The sequence below is a fragment of the Oculina patagonica genome, chromosome 6 (assembly GCF_052425735.1).
Source record: "Oculina patagonica isolate OP01 chromosome 6, crgOcupat, whole genome shotgun sequence".
Lineage (NCBI taxonomy): Eukaryota > Metazoa > Cnidaria > Anthozoa > Scleractinia > Oculinidae > Oculina > Oculina patagonica.
Genome location: NC_135763.1, coordinates 28,812,986 through 28,837,026, shown reverse-complemented (window position 1 = coordinate 28,837,026; position 24,041 = coordinate 28,812,986). Strand labels below are relative to the sequence as shown.

General features: G+C 39.2%; 1 protein-coding gene and 1 pseudogene across 3 annotated transcripts; one reads left to right on the top strand and one right to left on the bottom strand.

The window, feature by feature from the left end:
* The first annotated feature begins 269 nt into the window (after positions 1-269).
* LOC144658172 (forkhead box protein J2-like) lies at positions 270-6,022 on the top strand (annotated as a pseudogene). Its single transcript, XR_013571653.1, has 5 exons — positions 270-723; positions 855-929; positions 1,028-1,117; positions 3,011-3,344; positions 3,893-6,022. The product of XR_013571653.1 is annotated as a forkhead box protein J2-like (transcript).
* Positions 6,023-12,234: 6,212 nt separating this feature from the next.
* Positions 12,235-22,717, bottom strand: LOC144656068 (dolichyl-diphosphooligosaccharide--protein glycosyltransferase 48 kDa subunit-like). 2 transcript variants are annotated; one of them, XM_078516286.1, is made up of 12 exons: positions 22,539-22,717; positions 21,319-21,429; positions 20,765-20,851; positions 20,547-20,650; positions 19,567-19,661; positions 18,696-18,789; positions 16,943-17,046; positions 16,305-16,349; positions 15,046-15,193; positions 14,269-14,392; positions 13,704-13,810; positions 12,235-12,474 (listed from the first exon to the last, which is right to left on the bottom strand). In XM_078516286.1, the coding sequence occupies exons 1-12, from the start codon at positions 22,702-22,704 to the stop codon at positions 12,319-12,321; spliced, it is 1,341 nt and encodes a 446-aa protein (XP_078372412.1). In that variant the 5' UTR covers positions 22,705-22,717; the 3' UTR covers positions 12,235-12,318. The 2 variants fall into 2 exon arrangements, with proteins under 2 accessions (XP_078372412.1, XP_078372413.1); XM_078516287.1 differs by lacking the exon at positions 22,539-22,717 and adding an exon at positions 21,529-21,594 and having other exon boundaries at positions 21,319-21,451.
* Between the last annotated feature and the right edge of the window lie 1,324 nt (positions 22,718-24,041).

Here is a 24,041-nt window from a genome sequence, read left to right as displayed (position 1 = left end):
AGATTAAACGCTTGATCGCTTTTACGAGCTTATACTCGCAAATTGAAGGGAAACTCCTGGGTAGTATGGTGTTTTGGAAGTCGGCTACTGGGGCATAGTGCGTTTCCCATCGCAACGGTTCTTTACAAAGCTAGGAATCTCAACTCTTTTTCTCTTCAACTTGACATAACTTGAAGGTCAAACTTTAAATAGTTTAATCCTTACGTCATGTTCTGAATTCTGCATGAAAGCTGCTGCAGGCAAAATGGAGGTCATTCTTGACGTCATTGATGACGTAGTTTTACAGCTCCACACATAGAATACACATGCGTAGTGTGACCCCTCGTGACCCCCTGCAGCGCTACGGTTGGCAAGAACGCCATTGCAATCATGGCGGATCATCTCAACAGCAGCCTGACAGCCATGGACTGGCTGCCTAAGCTTAGCGTAGGCACTGCTTTGAACAGTGCCAACGCCAAATTGTCGAATAACAATAACGATCCGAGCAAGGATAAAAGTCCATTTCGTAAACCGCCGAGCTCACCTCTCGATCCGAATGCGACCTTAGACGACGACGAGGCACAACAACATAAAACCCGCGAAAGCAAGCCACCGTATTCTTACGCAAACTTGATCACCTTCGCAATAAACAGCTCACCCAAGAAGAAAATGACCCTAAGCGAGATCTATCAGTGGATCTGCGAGAAGTTTCCGTATTACAAAGAGGCTGGAAACGGCTGGAAGGTAAAATCTTTGTACACGCTTCCACTTGAACTGCGGACAAGTGCTAAATATTGAAGTTTCAATGTGTTGATTTCTTTTATAACTATTCATAAAAGACTGTAGTAAGTCGGGATTGTTTGTGTCATTTGCAGAACTCGATCCGGCATAATCTGTCTCTAAATAAATGCTTTATGAAAGTACCCAGGAGTAAGGACGACCCTGGAAAGGTAAGAAAACTTAAGTTAAATGAATTCATACGTCTTGTATTTTTTTCCTGCAATCGTTTTGTCGGACACGTAAAACTTTTATTCTGTTACCAACTCAGGGATCATACTGGGCTATAGATCAGAATCCACAAGATGACAACGCTCATTCGAGGCAAAACAGGAAAAGACGATCAAGCAGCGATTCTAGGGTAAGTTAGGATCACACCACCGCACAAATTATAATACGAAACATGGCGTCAGAACGTAATAAGCCAGCGTAGATTGGAACACAGCTAGTTATGAAAGCTGTAAAACTTCGTTTACTAGCTTCGATGAAATCAAGAACACGTTTTGACGTTTATAGTTCGTTTGTTTCATAATACAGTTAAAACACTTCGATTTTATTCTCGCATGCAGCATACCCTAACAAAATCGGTATATTTTACTTGCATTTATTGTTATGCGAAATGGAGATTAATTTGGCGGGTAATATGTGACGTGATTCGCGGAAAAGCTAAAAAAAATCTTTCTCGCTCTTTCCCTCGACGCCGATGTTAACTGATGCTTTATTTTAGCACTCTGTTAAGTATAATCGACGAAAATAATCTTAATTGCTCGAATGTCTGCGACGATCGAATTTTCAGGTTGTTGACTTCATTTGTCCTGAATCGATTAGTGGGAACATGTGCAATAAGACCAATAAAAAGTCACGATTCCTTTTCTCGAAAGTTAAACACTTTAAAACCTACAATAACGACTATAAAAATAATTAATCTTTACCAAAATACGCTCAAAGCTTCCAGCTTATTTGAATTTTATTGCTCTTCGTAATTTGTGTAATTTGTCGGGAATGAAAATTAAGCTACGGTAACACTTATATGGATGTCGTGCATAGCAAGAAGTACATTTAAAGCAATGAGTTTACTCCCACAACTCCCCCTTTTAGTCTTCTTTATTAAATACGTTAAAATGTTTACCTTTTTGTTTTCATTGGCCCACCATATAGTGGTTTCATACTCTTATTTGGTCACTAAAAACACTGGTCATTATTTATTGATGAAACAATATTCCATTTTAAATAATCGATGCAAAAAAAGTTGTCTTTCAGCACATAACAAATCTCTTTGTTATGGCATAGAGAAACAAAAAAGTTCGTATTTAAAGCTGAAGTCTTTCTCCAAAATTTCCAGTGTATTTACTAATTAATTTAAAAATGCTTTAAAAGTATTCTAAAGAAAGTGTAATGCAAGGTTTTACGAGATTAGTCTGTGATAATTTCAAGAAGTGTTATTGCTATGATAATTTCTGGAAAGGAATACAATTTATTACAATCTGATTGCCAATTTTCTTTTTTTTTTTCCCCCTTTTTTTTCTTTCCCCCCCCTCCCCCTTCTCCGTGCGGGGGGCTATTTTTTTTTTTTTTTTTTTTTTTTTTTTTTTTTGGGGGGGGGGGGAGAGAAAATTTTTTTTTTTTTTTTTGTGTGTTGGGGGGGGGGGGGCCCCCCCCCCCCCCCCCCCCCCCCCTTCTTTCCCTGTTGGAACCAAAAAATTTTTTTTATTTTTTTTTTTTTTTTTTATTTTTTACCTCCCCTGTTTTTTTTTTTTTTTTTGGTTTTTTTAGAGTGGGGGCCCCTATTTAAAAATAAACACTTCCCTTGCGGACACCTTTCTTATATAAAAACCCCCCCATAAAAAAAAAAAAAGAAAAACGGGGGGAAAAAAAAAAAAAAAAACCCCCCCCCCAGAGAATTTTTTAAAAAAAGAAAAAAAAAAAAGGTAAAAAAAAGGGTTGTTATAGAGGGAGTTGAATGTAAATGGAATTCCATTCAAGAGAGTGAGAGATATAATAAACTTCTTATCACCATTATTTTCCTGGCACATACGTGTACTGTAAAATACAGATCCTTGTTTTTTTTTCCTGTCAATTTATGGCCTGCATTTCCGGACTGATGGGCCACTATGCTTGAACACAGACTTTACCTTACCTTACCATGCTTTGTGCTTGGGTTATAAATCAAGATGGGAAACATTTTGTCTGTATCTGACAGTATGTTCTTTAAGCTCTATTAATAAGAGGTATTTAACCTTTTTTTCTCCTCCAGCTATCCCCATATGGGCCAGAGGATGGGCGTGTATCCCCGATGAGCCCCCAGTCATCTCCATGTGGCTCTCCGGCCTCTCCAACACTAGCCTCACTCCAGTCCAGTGGGGGATATTATGGTTCCTCTCCCACCAACCAGGGTTTCCTGGGAATGTCGGCTGGCATATCCCCAGGCTCATCGCCCAACGCAAGTGTGGGTGGATTTGGTACGTCGCAAAACTATGGAGAACCACCAAGAAAAATTTTCCCTGAAGTAGCATTTGAAGACCTGAGTGCTTCCTTCAAGAATCTCTACAAATCTGTATTTGATGCCTCCCATGGAGGAGATAGTTATGGTGAGCAACAAAATAGTCAACTTTTAAGATAAAATTGCTAGCAGATTAGTTAATAATCTGTAGGTTGCAAGTGCATTGCAGGTAATTTCCAGAGCAATTTCTTCATCAAGCAGCATCTTGCACACAGTTAATTAAAAACATGTCTTGTCAATTCGCTTCTTCAACCGAAATCAACCAATTAAAAATTGTTGGAGGAGTAAGACTCAGAAAACACAAAAAGTTTGACAAAGGTTGCGAAGGGACTATTCCACAAACACCTTGAGGAGAAAAACCTTTCAGGAGCCGGCAAAAAGGGATTAGCACAAGTGTTGAAATCATTTGTTGTTATTTTCTTCAAAACAATGTATAATAAAACAATAATGTATAAATTCAGTTTTTCTGATATCTATAAAATAATCAAGGTCTTGCTAAGTGTTATTAGCCTCAGCCTTTGGCTTTGGCGGACAACACTTACCTCAACCTTGATTATTCTGGATATCACAAAAACCTCATCCAATGATTGTTAATTATTTGTTTATTGACTGATGGATAATTATTGTAATTTGCAGGTGGAGGCAGCTTGGGCGCAGGTATGTTTGGTAACAGCCAGAACCTCACAACCACGACACAGTTGCCACAACATCATCAACAACAACAGCATCACCATCAGCAGCAACAGCAACAACCACAACAACAAAATAGTAACATCATGCAAAACATGGAACTACTCTTAGAAAGTATTAACACTGGCAGTTTTCATAATTTTGACCTAGGTACATGGCAAATATTCATGGACAGCATGAAAAGTGCCGATCTGCAGAACATGGGCGTGGATCAAAATCAATGGCAGGACTTTGCTTTCTCGTTTAGTCAATATCTTCACCAGCAAGGTGTAATTCCTGAGGCAAACCCACCTGCACGCCGTTTAAGCCCATCATCATCTAATAATAGCAACATAATGGGTGGCTCGCAAGGATTATTACAAGTTAGCAACCCTCAGTTCACGCCAGGCAATTCCCCATTACAAGGCTCTCAGCATAGCTACAGCAGTTCAGCAAGTTACAGTGGCAGCTCCGTCCACTCTATCCCCGGCATTAAGGTAACGTCAATTAACCAGCCGACGATGGTTCAACCCACAATGGTTCAAAGGAGAGGACCTTTAGCAATGGATGACGATGACGACGACGAATTTGATTGGGAATCATTACTGTAAATACAGGTAGTGCGACAGGAACTCTGACGTAAATAGCAGGGAGGGAGGGACAACAGTTGTACACAAGTCTAGGACTATAGACGTTTGTTGACTTATCAGTAACAGGTTTTTACAAGTATGTACACACTTCTGTAGTGTTAGTTAAACATTATTTAAATGCTACAGGTTAGCAGTCTAAGTGTAAGAAGGAGAGAACCTTATCCACTAGGCCATTGCTAAAGATGTAGTAAATGCTTTTAAGGTACCTATTGTAATACACTGACAATGTTACCTTATAACGCACTTAAAGGAGAAGTTAATTCCAAAATGACACCTCTTCTCTTCATGCCAATGAAAAGGTCATTCCAAGATATGCTAGTCACCAAAATTTCAGCTTCCAAAGAGTATTCAAACCCTATGAAATCCTTGCCTGAAGTAATCCAAAAATCCAGAACCAGCTGCCGCCATCTTGGAGTAAGTAAGCAGCCTGGTGATGTATGTGCAACGTCAAAGATCATATTGGCCGTTCCGAAGTTGTGCAGGGAACTGGGGCGAGTTTCAAATTTTAAGTAATTGATAAATTGACACCACCACATGAAAGATCACGGTAAGATTGGTCATTTGACCAAGTTTGATGCTTCCAGGATGAACAGAAATGAAGTCATGGATCTTGAAACATGGTTCAAAATCCATACAAACGTCTCTAATTGTGAGCCAGCGTCCCCCAAAACCATATAAACTCTTAAAATTTTAATATGTTTTGTGACAGCTGTAAAATCCTGCCAAAGACCCATTATGTGAAAGAAACTAAGATGACAATCACTATGTTTGCCCATTTTACAGAGTATCACAAGAATCATCAAAAATGTAAGATTTTATATGGTTTTGGCCATGGGACGCTGTCTCAAAATAAGAGACCTTTGTATGGATTTTTAACCATGTTTCAAGGCCCATAACTTCGTCTCTGTTCATCCTATAAGCGTCAAACTTGGTCAAATGACCAATCTCACCAAGTTTTTTCATGTGAAGGTGTTAGATTATCGATTGCTTAAAATTAAAAACTCGCCCCAGTCCCCTGCGCAACCTTGGAATTATGGCCAATATCGCCAGGCTGCCAAGTTACTCCAAGATGGCGGCAAACAGTTCTCGATCTTTGGGCTACTTCAGGCAAGGATTTCATAGGGTTTGCATACTCTTTGGAAGCTGAAATTTTGGTGAGAAACGTGTTTTTGTATTAATTTTTCATTGGTGTGAAGAACAATAAGTGCCATTTTGGAATGAACTTCCTCTTTCAATGCAGCATTTGGACATGGCATATTCCATAACCAAAATGATATTAATTTACAAGCCTGCGTAGTATGGGTAGCAAGGGAAACAAGAGGGGGAACTTGAACACAAGAGAGCCCCCTCTTTCCCCATGCTTTGTGCTGAAGCCCAAGTTCACCTTCTCCCTTATCAGTCACTTATCAGTACTAGGGTCATCACAAAGTGCGAGGCAGCGAGGCATGCGATCCATGTTCCTCCCTAACACCAAAGCCACACCTAAAAACTCCGCCAAATAACTTAGAGACTTCGGTTACCTTTTTATTTGGAGAAGGGATTTCTGCCTTGCATGCCTCACTGCCTTGCCACACTTGCCTCGCATGCCTCACTACCTCACACATTTGTAAGACTCGTTTTACTATGGGGGAATGGGTCATCAGTGACCTGAAGAAACTGAAAAATATAATTTTCCCCACCAACAGCCTTGTAGTTGAGGTTCTCCCTATGACACAATACGACAAGTTTAGCCGTGTCCCATCACTTAACTTAATAACTGCTTTAAGCATCTACAAGGAAATCTTGCCTTGCAAGCAGAATTATTTTGAACTTTTTTTTTATCTTAGAGATGAATTTGTCTTCAATTTTGGAGACAAAAATATTTCATGTACATTTAACTACCCTGTATGACTGTGTCACTTGGGGAATGAGCCACCTGCCATAACAGGTTTTTTTCAGTGGCGAGCAATATTTGATGGGACATATATACATGTAATAAAAGTCACTGACAGTTTAACCTCAGAACAAAGGGGTGCTTTTAGGTCACTTTTAACATTTCTTCATTCACTCCTCTATGGAAAGAAGTATACTTTTTTCTGATGGATTGAGCCAGTAGTTTTATTAGTGTCAGGGTCACATGTTTCCTGGCATATCGTCATGGTGATGAGCTGGCACAAGTACCAGTGCTATTTCTGATTGCTTATTACGAATCAAGAACTGTCACTCAAGTGTTTCCATGGGGATTGCTAAGATGGTTTAATTGACATTGCCTTTTCTTTCAGACCACTGCTGGTTATAAAAAGTATTTCTTGATAGAATCTTTTGTTAACGTAAGGTTAAAAGTTAAAAGATAAACACATTTGATAGGTTTAACTTTCCTTCAGTCTTTGTAAGACGATGAAATTGTCACTGTGCGACTACTGCTACAAGGCCAAATGAGAAAGTACTGATGATTACAATGTTGGAAAATAACAAAACATTCCAACTCAAGCAGGTAATAGGGGTTTTCAGTGAAAATGCAAACTCTGAAATTCAAAATCCAACTAACGATTGTGTTTCTCGCTGCCACAATTCATAATTATGATGACAGCCAACGAACCATGAAAAAACAGAAATAAACAAAATGGATCGATATCTACCAATCACCATCGAGAGAGGTGACGTTTTTACCCAGTTTTGAAGTGAACGTCTGTTTCCCGAGAGGTCCACTTAGATGATTGACGGCAGCAAATAGCGTAAACCATTGGTTGAGGATTGAATTTCAGAGTTCACATATCACTGAAAACTGGCATTGCCTTGTAGTCAATAACGATCGCCTCAAGTGACCAAAGTTGGCATGCTTCTGGTTTCCATTCTGTAATCTGATTGGTTCTTTGCTGGCATGGTATGGTTATTGCACAGTAATTGAAATAATTATATTTTATTATTTCAATTACATGTACTTCACCTCTTTATTCTGAGGCATTACAATAAAACAAAACAGAAATATTATAATTATAATATATTGGAGCATAAGTGGTAATTAGGACTTAACTGTGAAAATATGTTATTCCAAGAATTAGTCACTGTCAGCTAGAGATAATGTGTTTCCTGATGTTTATATTATTGTTTTGTACATACATGCACATTTTAATATTTTTACCCACTGCCTCGTACCTTTGCATAAATAATTATGTCTTAGGGTTTCTTCGTAATGTAGTGAGTTATCAAAAATATTGATATTATTTTAAATATAGTATACAAGGAGTTAAATTATCTTGCATGGTAAAATTTACTATATTTGTTAAGTTTTTACACAAACCCAGAAATGGGGGGTAGGTTGGGGGTGAGGTACTCTGCCATAGTCTACAAATTCCCATCTCAAGACAAATGTTTACCCATACAGACTTCTATTTTTTTTTTTTTTTTTTGATGCAAAAGTTTCAATAAAACAATGCCAAAACCTTGAAATTTATTCCATAACAGAAAAAGTATTAGTATAATATTTCTGTCACTGAGTTATAAGGCAGTGACTCCACTTGGCAAATCCATACTCAAATAGCTCATCGACATGGGAGTACCCCCCTCCCCTGCCCCCAGTCTGGTACGTTTTACCTTTTGCACATTTGGCCTTTTTTTTAGAATCCCTCTGGGGCCACAGTTGCAAAGTTTTTTGAAGACTAAACATCTGGCCAAATGAATTATGTCTTGTCTTTTTCAAAAATGCTTGTAAAAATGCCTACTGCCTGGAAATTACCTGAAATGTCTGGTTACAGAAAACTGTCTTACCCACCTACAAAGGGTCATTCAAAATTCCATTGTGGTGGGGTAGGGTCTCAAAGCTGGATATTCCAGAGGAATTAGTTGGGGGGTGGGGGTGGGGGGGGGTCATACACAAGTGTATTATCACTTCTTTGGTGCTTGCCTATCTTAGGGCTGATTTACACAGTACAACTTTCTCACATACGACAAGCTTAAGAGAGGCCTATGACATGACTTAAGGCCATTTAAACGCATGCACATCTGTTGTAAGGATGTGGTAGGTTGACTTACACAACACAATTCGTGATGTAGTCATGGCGTAAGTGTGTCACATGCGACAACCATGGGCAGAATTGTACCGTCTAATTCACCCCTTAGAAAACTTTTATTTTGCCATTTCCTTAGATATGAGGATAATTTAATTTGTACATTTTGACAGGTTCTCTAAAGTTGCCTTATAATGCTGTATAGCTCACTCAAACACAGCAGCTCACATATCGTTATATGATTTGTTATTTTATGTACAATATGTTACACAAAGCTAGTTCTGTAATTTTGATAAGTTATTAAACACTTTCAGCCCCAAACTCAGACAAGATAGTAATACTTTAGGGATTCAGGCTTGTGCATGGTACCAAACATAATTTCAGTACTAAGAAACCTTTGACAATAAGCTTATCAATAAAGCCACACTGGGGTTACTGAAAAAGGTGGGCTAAAATGTTAAAAAGGCGTCGCAGAGGTACAGTGTAATTTGAAAAGCTGTAATTCCTAGCATAGCTTGGAATGAAATCAACTCTGCATTTGTCGTCATGCAGCCCTTTCTTCTGGGGCCTGAAAGACTGTGTCATAAAGGCTAAACCATGCAAGTTAGGTCCATAAGAATGGACCATTTTAGGCAGAAACAATACAGAGAAACCCTGAACTTCGATAGGGTTGTAGTGAATATTAACATTAGTCTCTAGTGGCTGAAAGAATTCTGACCATACATCAGTGGACGTGGTATCTTGCACTTTATTTTTGATTATCAATTTTAATTGACTATATCACAAGGGGGTGTGTGTTTTTGTAAAAGACAGGCATTAATTAAAATATAAATGGCTGTAAACTTAAGGTTCATATTAGATCCTATAGGTTCATTATCAATTTGCAATGCTGTAAATACATTGTGGGTATTGAGAGAAACTGAAGAACATTTTGTCTGTACTTGGTGACTCTGTGTATTTATTTTTTCTAAAATGTGCAGTTCCAGAATATCCATGCCCACCCTAACGAAGGTCAGTTATAATTCTGAGGGGAAGGGGGTTTAAAAAGTCAAACATTTTGAAGGGAAGTATGAACCAGATTGCCGGGCAATCCACCCTATTAAAAAAGATGGCAACTGGTGCATTTACCTATAATTCCTTGCGCACGAAAACGCTAAACACGCTCATTAAAATGCACCGGAGAGCTCTAAAAACTTCAAGCCTTGCGTAAGCAATGCAGTTAGTACAAGGACGAATTTTGCAAAAATGTGGCTGACTTTGTACCCTATAGCTGTGTTAGGTTTGCAAGGTGTTGTGGTAAAATGTACAGGCACTATCTTTTTACAGAGATTTCCAGAGAGGTTGGGGGAGGGAGGGGGGGATGTTACCAAAATCCTTTCATGGGAGGGGTATGGACATCATCTGAAACTGAAACACAACATTACACTGGGACCCACAAAAATTTTGGGAAGAAAAGGAAAAGAAAAAAATTAAAAAATTTAACGGGGAACCTAAAATTTATCAGTGCATTATTTTGATAATGCTCTGTATTTTTGGGATGATCTTTACTTCATGTCATTGTTCAAGCAGCATTTACAAGAGTTGTAGCTTCATCTCTCCTCCACCTTTTTTTTGCACAAGATCTGACCACTGACCTATCTTGAAAATTATGATCTGACCCCATGGGAAAGAAGTTATACATTTCATTTTGTGGAGGCAGCTTGGCCGGCGGGGGCGGGAGATACACCCCCCCCCCCCTTTTTTAAAAAAAAAAAAAAAAAAAAAAAAAAAACCCCCCCCCCCCCCCCCAAAAACACACCCCCCCCCCCCCCCCAACCTGGAAAACTGCTCCGCCGTCCCTGTGGCCTTGTTGTTAGGTTGCTTCATTCTTGTCCCCAGAGCCACCCTCTTAGCCGGCTGAGCCTGGGGCACAAGGAACAAGTGACTCTGGAGACACACGATTTGATTGGCTAGTTCTTAAACTTAGCAAATCAAATCAACCATTTTAAAATCCCTTTGTAACCAAGTGGCTATATACAATTTCTCTTTGTTAAAAATCTAGCCCATCAAATCACATGTCCCCAGAGCCACTTGTTCCTTGTGCCCCACGCTCAGCTGGCTAAGAGGGACATGTGGCTCTGGGGACAAGGATGTGGGTGCTGGACTTAATCCAGAGGTCCTTGGTTCAAATCACAAATCACTGGATGGATTTGTGTTCAAGGATTTTCCAAACTCCACTTCTCTGTGCTCTGTACATAGCCAACTCCCACCTGTTGCAATTTTCAAAAAGTTTCTGTTTATTTTTCAATATTTTGGCCACAATATAAAGAACTAGGATACAAGTAACTGTGTTTCCTTAGCTCATCTGTACCACGCCTACCCTGGGTGCCAGAGGTTTTTCTTGCGTGGCTTCCAGTATCTGCCACAAGTGAGAAAAATCCTCTGGTACTCAGGGTATACCATGCCCAATGATAAATGGAAAAATAAATTTCCTTGTGCTGCGTGGCACTTGTAAAAGTACAAATTAAAATATATAATAAAATTCTCACTAAATGAGTTGAAAGTGCCTTTGCATGTAAAATAGTTAAAAGTTCCAAACGTTCCGGGCTTAGCCCTTCATCAGTGGAATGTCAAGATTTCAGTTAAAGATTTCAGTTTTTAACTGAAATCTTGACATTCCACTGATGAAGGGCTAAGCCCGGAACGTTTGGAACTTTTAACTATTTTAAAGGCACTTTCATCTCATTTAGTGAGAAATTTATTATACTTTTATACCATGCCCAGTCCCTGCACAAAAAACAAGCATGGTTGGTATGGGGCGAGTTTGGGAGCTTTTAAAACAGCCATCTGGACAGTGAAAATTAACACAAAAAATTTACAATGGGAGAGGAATGTTTAGCCTTTTATATAGACAAAAAAACTTCCTGTGCACACTAGCAATTGCATTTTTTTGTCAAGTCCTTAACTCTTTGAGGGAAGAGTGCACAACATTTAATGTCATAAAAATTTCCTACAGTAATGGTAGAATTCAACACTTGAGTCTACCTTCGACCTATGGGGCACAAAAACAGAAGTTGAAGAATCCAACATACAAGAAAAATAAAATTGGGAAAATAATAATTGTTTTAAAAATGAGGAAAAAATTGGGAAAATAATATTGAAGAAGGGATTGCTTATAAGTGTTATGTAAGTTTCATAGGCCGTAGAGCAGGGGGACTCAGCCCCCCTCCCCCCCCCCCCCCCCATATTTCAGTGCTGAAAGTATCGCAAGCACAGCATAAAATAGACATTCAGTCTTGTGATCTTTGCCTTCGTGTCGTCGGTCTGCCCGTGCTTCCCTCCCAAAAACGCTGCTAGGAGAGGTTTGCAATCTGTGAAGATTGTATTTGATATTGGCTGTGGCATCGGTGACTTCAGATCGTACATCTTATGCCCTCCAGCGACTAAATATTTCCCAAAAAAAGCACTAAGAAGCAGGATCCTCTGAACTGCCTAGCTATCCACTGTCACAAATCGATTACAGACACACTAGACACTGTAAAAGACATTTTGGAAAATTTGAGTACTTAGGAGAATGCCATCCTGGGGGAAGGTTTGTGTATGGCTTGGAGTATGTAACTTCCCCCCCATACTCCCCCCCCCCCAACCATGTTTCAAAATGCTCCACCACCTCGGAGTTATGACAAACACAGCAAAGGTTAACAAGTTACGAATTTTATTCAATAAAAAATTCTACAAACTACTAACTCAAGGCTAAGTAGCGCCTTTCAGTACAAGGTTATTCTGCCTTGCTCTTGCCTTCATCTTGATGGTGCAGGAACACCAGACTGAAGATGAACAAGCCTATCATCATAGAAAATGCACTAGCATAGTACGGGTAGGCAGACAGAATGAACCGTTCATACTGCGTGTGCTCTTTGGGACGCACAGACACCTGAAAATGAAGTAAAAACAATCAGTTATTAAATCATCTAGTTTTTGTATCTTGAAGTAACTTGGGAACAGGCTTTTAGCCAGGAGTTAAAAACTGGGAGTCCAAGATTTTGTCCCCATAGGAGGGCCTGAGGAGCATGCAAGGTGTTTTTCTGCAGATATGGGTGCAAAGGTACCTAAAGATTTCCAAATTCGCTTAAAAAACCCCCTCTGTATACAGTAATTCATATTAACTTTCTCTGAAAAGTGGCCGTCCATAGGACTCCTGGACTCCCACCTGGCCAAAATTCCGCTTGGGAATTGCCTCTGCCAGGAACATTTATAAGATACTACGGGTAGTCCATCATGGTACATTCTCCAGAATTTCATCACCAGGGCTGCCCTAAACACTTTGCCAGAAGTCACTTTAATTTTTTTCCCTCTGGGAATGTCTCACCTATGCAAAGTGCACAGCCCTAAAATTCTGCAGACTAAGGGGTGTAAGGAAATCTGTGAAACGCACTTTCCCCACCTATAAAATACTGACATGTGAAATTTAAACCAAAACCACACAACTGATGGTTGTGTTATGCTCCCAACAATTATCTTTGCAGATGTCTCAGGAGACAAAGTAGTTTAACTTGTTAACATAAACAAGGGCTACAACGATACACCGGTGCACCAGTGAATCCCGATATTATTTGTCAAGATACGAGTAAGTACTGGTATTTGAGCAAAATATCACAGTATCGTAAACACTAAAATATTCTTCATCAACATTCTGAAATAACTGTGTTTTTTTTTTTACTTTTTTACCCAAGTCAAAGCCCTCAATATTGATTTAAAAAACTGAGGGACAAGGAAGTTCCATTCTGTTTCACTTCCAATCACATATTCTTTAAAGATGGGACAACTAGTTGTCGACTGACATAACCTTGTGTGCCCACAAGCAAAAACATGCAGTTCTTGAGAATTTCACTTTGCAAATACGTTTTTGTTGCTGTAAGTGGCTCCCGGTGCCCGTCAGTGTCCACCACACATCGCACTCCGTGTCCCCCCCAGTCCAGTCACTCTTGATGCAGGGTGATGTCCCGTGCCTCCCTGTCTCCGGGTCATGCAGTGTTTGGGTCCTGGCTGTATGCTATTGATAGTGCAGTAAAGTTAACTGATTTGCTTTCTTTTTGCAATCTACTTAGAGTTTAAAGTAAAAAGAACAGCTGAACTACAGAGCACAAACGCAAAGCTAGTTACCTGAGTTTTGCTGTGGAGATAAGTGTAGCCCATGCGATTATATTCCACCTTGAACTGGAACACGCCGTACACATCAGGAAGCTTGAACTTGGCAACAAAAAGACCATCTGTACACAGAGAACAATAATATCACAGCTCAGATTTATAATGGTCCTTTGTATTCTAGACCTGCACCAAAATTTAGAGCTAAAATGTGGACTGTATAATCTCCAGATCATTTTATTGCGGTTTTCAGTGAAATGCAAACTCTGAAATTCAATCCTCAACCAACAGTTTATGCTTTTTGCTGCCGTCAATCATCTGAGCGGACCTCTCGGGAAACAGAAGTTCTCTTCAACTGGGTCAAAAGGTCACGTCAGTCAGTTGTGATTGGTAGATTTCGATCCATTTTGTTTGTTTCTGTTTGCCATGGTTTGTTGGCAGTCATCACCATAATTATGATTGACGGCAGCGAAAAACACAATCGTAAGTTTGATCTTGAATTTCTGAGTTCACATTTCACTGAAAACTGCAATAAACAACTTAGGTGGCAGATTTTATATTAAGAAGAAATATATACTCTAACCATTTGACTTGTTGAGGGTGATTCTGACAAATGGATCAATCCTGAAAAACTCCAACTGCACATCCGTTCCCTCAAATGACTCCCACTTCCCATTTACCAACTCCTCAATCCTGATGCTGTAAACCTGAACAGAAGGAAAAGAAGTAAGGTTTATTCCTCTCCCTATGTTTTTTTTCTTCCTTTTTTTTTTTTTTTTTTGGGGGGGGGGGGGGGTAATAATACCAAACTCCTCTTGGAGTTACCTGGAATAACGTAACAATGCTATATTAATGTGCAGTTCCAGAAAATATCCATACCCACCTCATGGAAGGTCATTAGAAATTCCGAAGGGGATGGGAGGTCTCAAAAGCCAAATTTTTAAAGGAAAGTATCAGGCTTAACTGAAATTTCCAGAGAAGTGGGGGATTTGAAACCAAAAAACCATTCGTGGGAGGGGTATGGATGTTTTCAGGAACAACACAATGTAATATTTAACAATTATTCCATTAGTGCACGTTGGATAATTTGATAGTAGATAGCCAAAGAGTTACGTAGCACCGAGTTGGCTGTAACGATCCTCTACCCAACAAACGCAAGTGGGATACATGTAATTGTTAACACCCAAAGATTTGCAATATTTGTTTGACCTCCTCAGCTGTTCTCGTTGACACATGTACCTACAATATTTGTGCTCAATGGTATATCATGAGCTCATATACCATTGACTGTTAACCAATCAAAACTCAGGAATTGCAATATACCATGGCTAGTTTTTAATAATGTGATATAATTCCTTACCACATCCTCTTCAATGGTGTATGCAACTGGAGGCGAAACCTCGCCAGCACGGTGATGTTTAACTTCTCCAACACGAAGGACTCCATTCTCCTTGAAAACCCACTCACTCAGGGCAATGGCCAGCTCTTGGTTTCCATTTTTAGAATACCTAACAACAAGTGATGTACTGTTAGTTGTACTAGTTCGTCTTACATGAAGGCATGCGTCATACAAATGTAAAACACACATCTTTTCAGCAGTTTAGATATGCCTCACACTACGCTTCACTTTGTTATCCTCCCAGTGTAGTTTCAATTGAAAGGAGGGATAAGGAATCATCAATTTTTAAACAAAGCCAGAATCTACCTTATAATAGGAAATTAACGCTTGTGTTAATTAACGTATTTGAAATTAACGCGAATTGAAGGAAAAATTACTTCCCAATAAAGGAAATTAACGCGAAAGAGGGGGTACATTTCAAAATGAAGGAAATTAACGCGACAAACATAAAGAAAAAAAACACTTGTTGAGACAACAGGAACAAGTTTACTTTAACACAAAGGAAACTGAGTGCCTCGAGCGTTTTTCACAGTTTTAGTGATCCGGCAGATTTCCACCCTGATGAAATAATGTCTTTTCATAAGTGTCAAGACGTCTAGACTGTATCGAGAAATTGGTTCCAAAATAATGGAAATTAAGGTCATGGAAATTAGCGCTCCACTTAATTAATGGCACGGAAATTAAATTTAACGTTAACAACAATTAATGCGACTTAAATTAACGCGAATTTTTGAAATTCGCGTTAATTTCATGAAGCGTTAATTTCCTATAATAAGGTATTCAACCTGTTACAACACCTGGGGGGGAGGGGGGGCAAAATGTCCTTAAAATTTAAGCATACTTATCAGTCTTTTTGTGGGACTACGAAAGTCTAGACTCTCATATTTTAGAGAATTAATATTATTTTGGCTCTCCCCCGGCTGCTGGCGGGCCTCCGGGCCTCCTCCGTGGGGGCCTGCGTTGCGGCATCCGCTCTCTCACGGCACCGTCTCGCGCGGCCACAGGCGGCGCACCTCGGTCGCGGCCAACTCCCGCCCCACTCGCCTGAGTCCCTCCTCGCACTCCCTCGTCCCAACCACTCCAGTAAAGTGTTAATTTTTTTGGAAACAATACATATAAGTTTTCAGAATTTGCTGCCCTTATTATCACCATGTGAAATGGTTTAAATGTCAGTTACTATTTAATATTTTTATTTTGACAATAATCATTAAAACACATACTGTTTTGAACCAGCTCTTGCACTCTGCACTGGTCTGTTGAAGTATCTGTGGCAAAATTACAAGGTCACAGTAAGCAACAGAACAAAGAGATGTGGCAAACAACACAGGAAAAACAACAGCTAAAGGACAAACAAAGTTATTTATAAAAGGAAAAAAAAATAATCCCGGGAAATTTCAAATTTTAAATTTTTTTTCCATTTTATCACTTTCATATACATCTGCAGTTCATATATGAATCATTTCATATACATTACATCAAAGTTATTTATCTTCTGACTGGCAAAATGCTTTAAATTTTTTATGCACAGACTATTATTTTAATGAACAAAAAATTATTGGACTACACTGTTGCAGTTTCAATAAATAAATTTATCATCATCATCATCATCTTCATCATTTATTAGACACTTAAGACTCGAAAATTTACAGCAATAACTGTGAAAGGTAGGGCGACGAGACCTCAAAGAAACCACCAGGCTTGTAGAGGAAGGCCTCCTCGGCCTATGTGTAAGCTTTCTACTCAAGTTCAATTTTGAAACTAGTATTTTCAGCAATTCAGTTAAACGACTTCTTCACTTGTACATAGAGGAAATGTATGTACATGTACTTAATGACAAATAACACAGGTAGCAACATACTCATCACTGAAGAAATCCAGTGAGCCTGAGAACACAACACGTGCATTGTTCCTGGCTTGAAGACCAGCAATCAGCAGGGTGCTCTTGCCAACTGCATGTGGGTACTAAAAATACAACCGTTGCAGTTCATATCACCATGGTTCAAAACTGACATAAAAAGTATTTTATTTTTTCAAATTTATCTTTCCCCAGTAACGAAAACGTAATAGCATCAAATGAAAATGAAAGAAGCTTTCATAATATGTGACCCTATTTGCGAAAACGACCCTTAAAGGAAAAAATATTTTTAATAAAAAAAAAAAAAAAAAAAAAAAAAAAAAAAAGGACCAAAAAAAAAAAAAAAAAAAAAAAAAAAAAAAAAAAAAAAAAAAATTAAAACACAACAACAAAACAAAAAAAAAAAAAACCACAACCCCCAAACCCAACCCCCCCAACCCAACCCCCCCCAACCCAACCAAGGAAAAAAAAAAAAAAAAAAAAAACACACCTCGGGCTGTGGCATGTTTGTTATGTGCATTCAACTGGAAACTTTTAACAACACGGCTAAAACCTGATGCACGGAAATTTGGTTATGTTGTTGCATTTATTTAAAGTCCGCATTGGTACATGTAGTTAACTGAATTTCTGAAGTAATGCCACCCTAATGAAAAAGTGTGTTCATCTTATTTCTTCCAAGTTTTGTGTGAAAAGTATGATTAACGATAAGTAAACAAAACAAAACCTTCGCGCGAATGAGTTATTTCATTCATTGTTATTCATTTCATTGATGAGTTATTTGATTGCGTGGAGTGATGATAATCAAACATTTTTGTCTCTACTTAATGAAACGTTGCCAATGCGTTGCAAAACATTATCAATGATAGCATTGAAAAACATTTTGCGACGTTTGAGAAACATTGAGATTCCGTTGAAAATGCATCAAGAATCATTATCAATGCATTGAAACTCCATTGACAACGCATTAAAAAATGCGTTAAAATGCATTTCAATGCGGTTTCCATTAAGGGTCGTTGTTGCAAATAGGGTCACATATACATGTAAATGGAATGCACTGCAAAACAAAACAAAAAGGACCACTTAAAAGAATTGATAAGCAGTTTTCATTTTCATAAATGGTTACACACTAGGGTTTCTTTCATGGAAAATTTTTTTTCTGATTCAGGAGGTCAAGGGGTTAAACAGCCACTGTGATAATGCTGACGAATGTATTAAAAAAGATTTTATTAATTATTTCTCCAAAAATATTCTGATCAACTTGCACACTTTACACAATTTGGGTGCAATAATGTGAATTAAATTTCCATTCTTTTTATTGTGGCACGGTGGCGACTTGGATTGAGAACACCAATGGCCGAGCCCCTACTTAAAGGGGCCACCCCTTTTTCTGTATTATTACAGAAATTATGGATATTTTCAGAAGGGATAACTTTGATCAGATTGCATGTCATATTTTTAATGCCTTGTATCTCCAGAATTTCAAAATAATTTCTTTAACTGTAAATGTCTCATTTTTGTCGTGACTTGACCGATGATGATGGTGTCTCTTTAAAGATGAATTCCGTTCGTACTGCGCTCTCGGCTGCAATGTTTATGTGGCCTCCTCGCTCCCGGCGCCTCCGCTCTCTTCTGTCGTTCCCCTCGGTGGCCCTTTCCACGCTCTCTCTGTGTGGGACTCTCGTGCTGTCACTGGTGTCGCAACGCGTCTCGCAGTCGGCTGGAAATCAGCTTTAAGTGCTGACAATATTGCATGTACCTCAGAGATCTTGACATCAGGATAGTAGGAATAAGCAGTGGATGACGCTGTCAACACCTCCATTACCAAAGGATTGTCAGGGTCGGCAGTCATACTGACAAAGGAATACAACAGAAAAAAAATTTCATATTATACAGGCCTGGCCTGTTAAACAATAACCCTATGTGAACATGTACAAACTCTGGCTTGGTTGCCACAGCCATCAGTTTTCAAAATTTCTTAACTTTTCCCTGAAAAAATAAACTTTCCCTGACCAAATACATTTCTACATACAAAACATCAGATATGTGGTAGCATCCTTCAACTGCCGCTTCCAAAAAAAAACATTATTGCTGAGATTATATTGACCTGAAATGTTTCATCAGCCTTCAATGGCAGAAAATTCAGAGCTGTTGTTCAAATTCCCCTGACTTTTCTTCAAAATGGAAAATTCCCCAAAAATGAAATTTCCTGACTTTCCCTGACATTCAAGAATTTCATTTTTTTCCTGACCATTTCCTGACCTGTGGCAACCCTGTCTTGAACTGATTGATTTTTATTTGACCATTGTTTTTTGTATGGTGCAACTCGCGTTTAAACATTGGCATCTCAGACTAGAACACTGAAGAAGGGCCAAGCCGAAACGTCTGTTCATTTTTAGTTTTTTGACACTTAAAAGAGTTTCGTTCAAATTGCATTACTCAATTTCTTTTCTCAATGCCCCTCAAGCTGGAGAAGAGCTGCTCGATCAGACCAGCCAGAAACCCATTTTTTTAAATGCCCACTAAAACCATGATCAGAGGGCAAGTTACAACACTTAGGGTTTAATATCAACAGAAACACAGAAACAGACAAGTTCAAATCATCCTTGAGCCTCACTTGTACTACTCACCCAACTCCTTGAAATAGCAAAGGGTTTAAAGGTGAATGTCCAGTGATAGTGTTAGCCTTGATGGCATTTGAAGGGTCGGCAACAATCAGGGTGTGCTAGAAATAAAAGAGACGTTCAACTATGCATTTCAAAGGTACCATATTTTTGTTGATGAAACGCCCTCAGCGTTAATTTCAAACTTGGCCTGGTGGACCTGGCGTTTATTTGACTCATGCAGTTTATTCGAGCCTGGCATTTTTATTACTTATTTTTGACAAACATGTATCTGGCTAATATACCAGGCCTACAGCTTATTATACATCAAATAAAAACCTGAGGGGCCCATTTTCAAATCCACCTTGGAGACCCAATGCTTATACAGTACGTACCAGGCGTTTAATCGAGAAAAATTAATACAGTACCGTAATGATTCGATTTAGCGCCCGGGGCACTTATTTACTTTTGGCACCTCAAGAGAGGGCGCTTATTCAGGACAGGGCGCTTATTTCATTTTTTGAGAAAAAAAAAACAAAAATTCAAAACAAAACTTTACTAAATATTAAAATAACTAACAAAAACACAAACTTTAACAGTAAAAAATTGTTGAATGGTTAGATACTTTTAAAAGAATTGTTCATTTTAGCAGTAAATATATACATGTACGGTACGGTGAATGTTGTTGAGTTTATCTATTCGACGTCGATGACTTCAGTAGAGGCAGTTATCCACAATAGGAAGGCTTATTACAATAGAGGCGCTTATAAGAATGGGGGTACTTATTAGAATGGGGGTGCTTATTGGAATAGGGGCGCTTATTGTCAAAAACACATTTGAAGGGGGGCGCTTATTCGGAAGGGGGTGCTTTTTGGAAGGAGGGCGCTAAATCGAATCATTACGGTATATGACAACCTGATGTTTCAAGCTTTACTAAATCATTCTCTATTGCAGTTTTCAAGAATGAAATCCTGCTTGTTCATATGACAAAACGACAGTGACAGTACCTGATCCAAGTCAGAAACATCATGATTGATGTGATCAATGACTGATGTTTTCTCTTCATCAAACTCCACACCACATTCACTTCCAAGTTCACGGATAGGATCACCTGAAAAATGCAACAAGTTACTGTACGTTAGGCTACTTGTTTCTCGATAAAACAAAATTCTCCAAAACTTAAAGAAACATATCTTATTTAGAACAATGTTGACAGTTGACTTACCAATAGCAGAGCTTGTAGCAACTAGCACATTGCCTCCTCCATCAATGAAATCAGTGATAGCTCTTACATTCAATGAACCACCAAATTCTAAAACCAAACAAGAATCACATTGTTACTACACGTAGGTTGTAAGAATACGTACAGTCCTGTAAACTTTCTTCATTTAAATATCTCAGTCTATAAATCAACTGTCTACAAAGCTGTGCTCTAAGAATAACTGCAGGGTGCCCAAAGGCTCTTATGTAAGAAATCTTGGGTTGCCCAGCTCTTAAAAGCTTTCATGATAGCAAATTTATACAAGCTGCCTAAAGACAAAAGTAAGTCATCTGCGGCACCCGGGTTCTGCTAGAGCACAGCTCTGGTCTAAATATATTAGAGACTTGATTAGCCAGTACAATAAATGAGAAAGCCAAAATTGCAAATATATAGTAAAAATTAGTGCCATATTGAAATACATGTACTGGTACATGTATATTAAAACAAAAAATAATTGCTCCATCGCTTGGCAAACAACAGAGCTTGTGTTTCTCCTTTATAAAGAGAAGTTCACTAACCTTCCACAGATGGTGAAAAGATGATGAGATGCTTATAAAGAAATTCTCCATACTTCACAAGAGAAAGGCTTGAGTCATCAGCAGAGCGGAACACCAGTTCAAATCCCCTTTCTGAAACAAGAAAATACCAAAACTAAGTTTTTTCCTCAACTTCTGTTTTCAGGCAAGAGTGGAGGGGGATGGGGGTTCTGAACCTCCCAGCCGCTGTACCTTTTTATTCTTGGCTCCCACTCCTTTCTGTAGCTGTTTTCTTCTCTTCATCCCATATCCATTGCAAAATATAATGAAATGTTGTGAATTTTCACTTTTTTTTCTCCCGGTGCCGGCCACCTTAGGAATCCCACTTCCTGCCCCTTTTCTCGCAGGCTCCCGCCCCCCCCCTATCCCCCTCCACCATCCATTTGTTTTAAGAAAGAGGGGGGGGGGTGCAATTTTATTTTTATAGTAGCCTTAGTACATGTACTTGGGTTGGAGCAAATCAGGGATGTATGTTGTAGTTAGCAATAATCTTGGCTGGTTTATTGACAAGCCCAGCCACCTCTTTTGGTCTTTATTTCTAAAAAATTACCTAAGTCTTTGTTTTCTAGCAACATTTAAACTGGTGATGAGCTCTCTTTAGCTAGTGAAATTAGCTGGTAGAAAGCTCTTAGCTACATCCCTGGTGAATTTCAAGAAACTTTTCTTCTAAACTACACAAGTGAGCCACTTACTCAGGCTTTACTAAATACAACTAAACTAATAAGACTTTGATGTTTACAAAAAAAACTGATGCACTGTATCAGCGGATTTCAAAACAACAGTATTTGAACAATATTTCTTTGACCATCACAACAATAACAGCCACTCAATCAAACCTCAATTCATAATTTTTTGCTCTTGATTTTTGGAATAAAACTTATCTTTCTTTGACTGAGCAAGGAGTAGCAGTAGATTTCGCAAAACTTTACATCCTTTTGTACAAAATATGAAGGAAAACTTTTACACTTCATTGATTTGACCACAGTACAGCGCCACAAAAATTAAGTTTTTCATAACAAATGCAGAAAGAATCGCACATACAAACAACAGAAAAATTAAAAGAAATAAAATTTTGAAAATTACATAAGCTTACATTTAATTTTTTTTTGGAAATTATTTTCGACCTTTTCGTGCAAATTTAAATCGACTGACTACAATGCTATTGTTCAACCCAGCCTGCTAATAGTGCAGTTTGTTCCTACCTTTCAGAGAGTTAAAAAAGATCGAATGCGTTTCCTTTATGTTGGCATTATCGACAAGGACAAGTGTTTTTCCGCCTGCTTCGGTCAGTTGGAAGCAAGCTAGCAAAACAGCCAAAGTGGAAACGAAAAACCCAAGAGAGCGACACGTGTCCATCGAAAGCGCCATGTTGGAAGAAAGAAAGGAAGGAGACTGGTAAGCCGCCTCGTTTTGATGTCGAACGCGTTTTTAGTTCCCAGTCTTCATCCCACCTGTATCGCGAGATCAGACACCGCGAAAACGTAACGCTTCACGCGAGTCTTCAGTCTTCACGCAAGAATATAAAGTCAACTTACCTTTAATATTATAGGAAATTAACGCGTCATGAAATTAACGCGAATTTCAAAAATTCGCGTTAATTTAAGTCGCGTTAATTTTCGTTAACGTTAATTTCCGCGCCGTGAATTAAGTGGGGGCGTTAATTTCCATGACCTTAATTTCCATTACTTTGGCCCCAATTTTTCGGTACAGTCCAGACCTCCTTGACTTCTAGAAAAAGGCATAATTTCATCAGGGTGGAAAACTGCGGGTATCAAAAAACTGTGAAGAACGCTCAAGGCGGTCCGATTCCTTCGCTTAACCACTACGTTGAGGACTATACGCCTAGCGTTGAAATAAACTTGTTCCTGTTGTCCCAACAAGCGTTTTTTCTTTGTGTACGTCGCGTTAATTTCCTTCATTTTGAAATGTTACCCCCTCTTTCGCGTTAATTTCCTATATTGGGAAGTAGTTTTCCCTTCAATTCGCGTTAACCCCCCTCCGGCTTTCGTCCTCTGTTGTCCGCCGCCGGCGTTCGTCCTCCCCATCACTGCCTGGTGTTCGCGCGCCTTTTCTCCCCGTGTGGGGTCTGGCCTCTTCGCACCCTCCCTGCTTTCTCGCTCTGGCGCTCCGGCGTCGGCACGGCTCTCTTTGCCGGCGCTCTATGTGCGTTGTCACAGTGGCCAGTGACTGGGTCTGCAGTGGGTGGCGGGGTCTCGATCGTCGGGCCTCCAGCACTGTCGGGTTCGCCGGTCTCACGCTCCCGTTCGTGTGCGGGGGGGCTGCTCTCCTTCTCTCGGCCATTGCTGCTGTCTCCTGCCGCCGGTTCTGTGTGGCTCGTGGCGGGGATTTAAGTCGCGTTAATTACAAATACCTTAATTAACACAAGCGTTAATTTCCTATATTAAATAAGGTAATCAGTCGTACCAAAAAAATCGCGTGCGACACGAAAACTCGAATGCGAGGGTGCGAGCGAGTTTTATATGTTGATGGAAATATACGTGCCAGACATTAGTGTTAACTAGCGAAATACCTCGCAAGAGCTGTTATTTTCTTTCAAGTTGTAATTGTAAATCTTTTAACCCAATCCCCAAGGAAGACCAACTCTCCGGGCCCCACTTCTATTTGAAATATTGGTCAATAAATACGTGATTGCGCTTCGTGAGCCAAAAAAATGGGACATCGGTGGTAATTTTCGCATTCTGAAT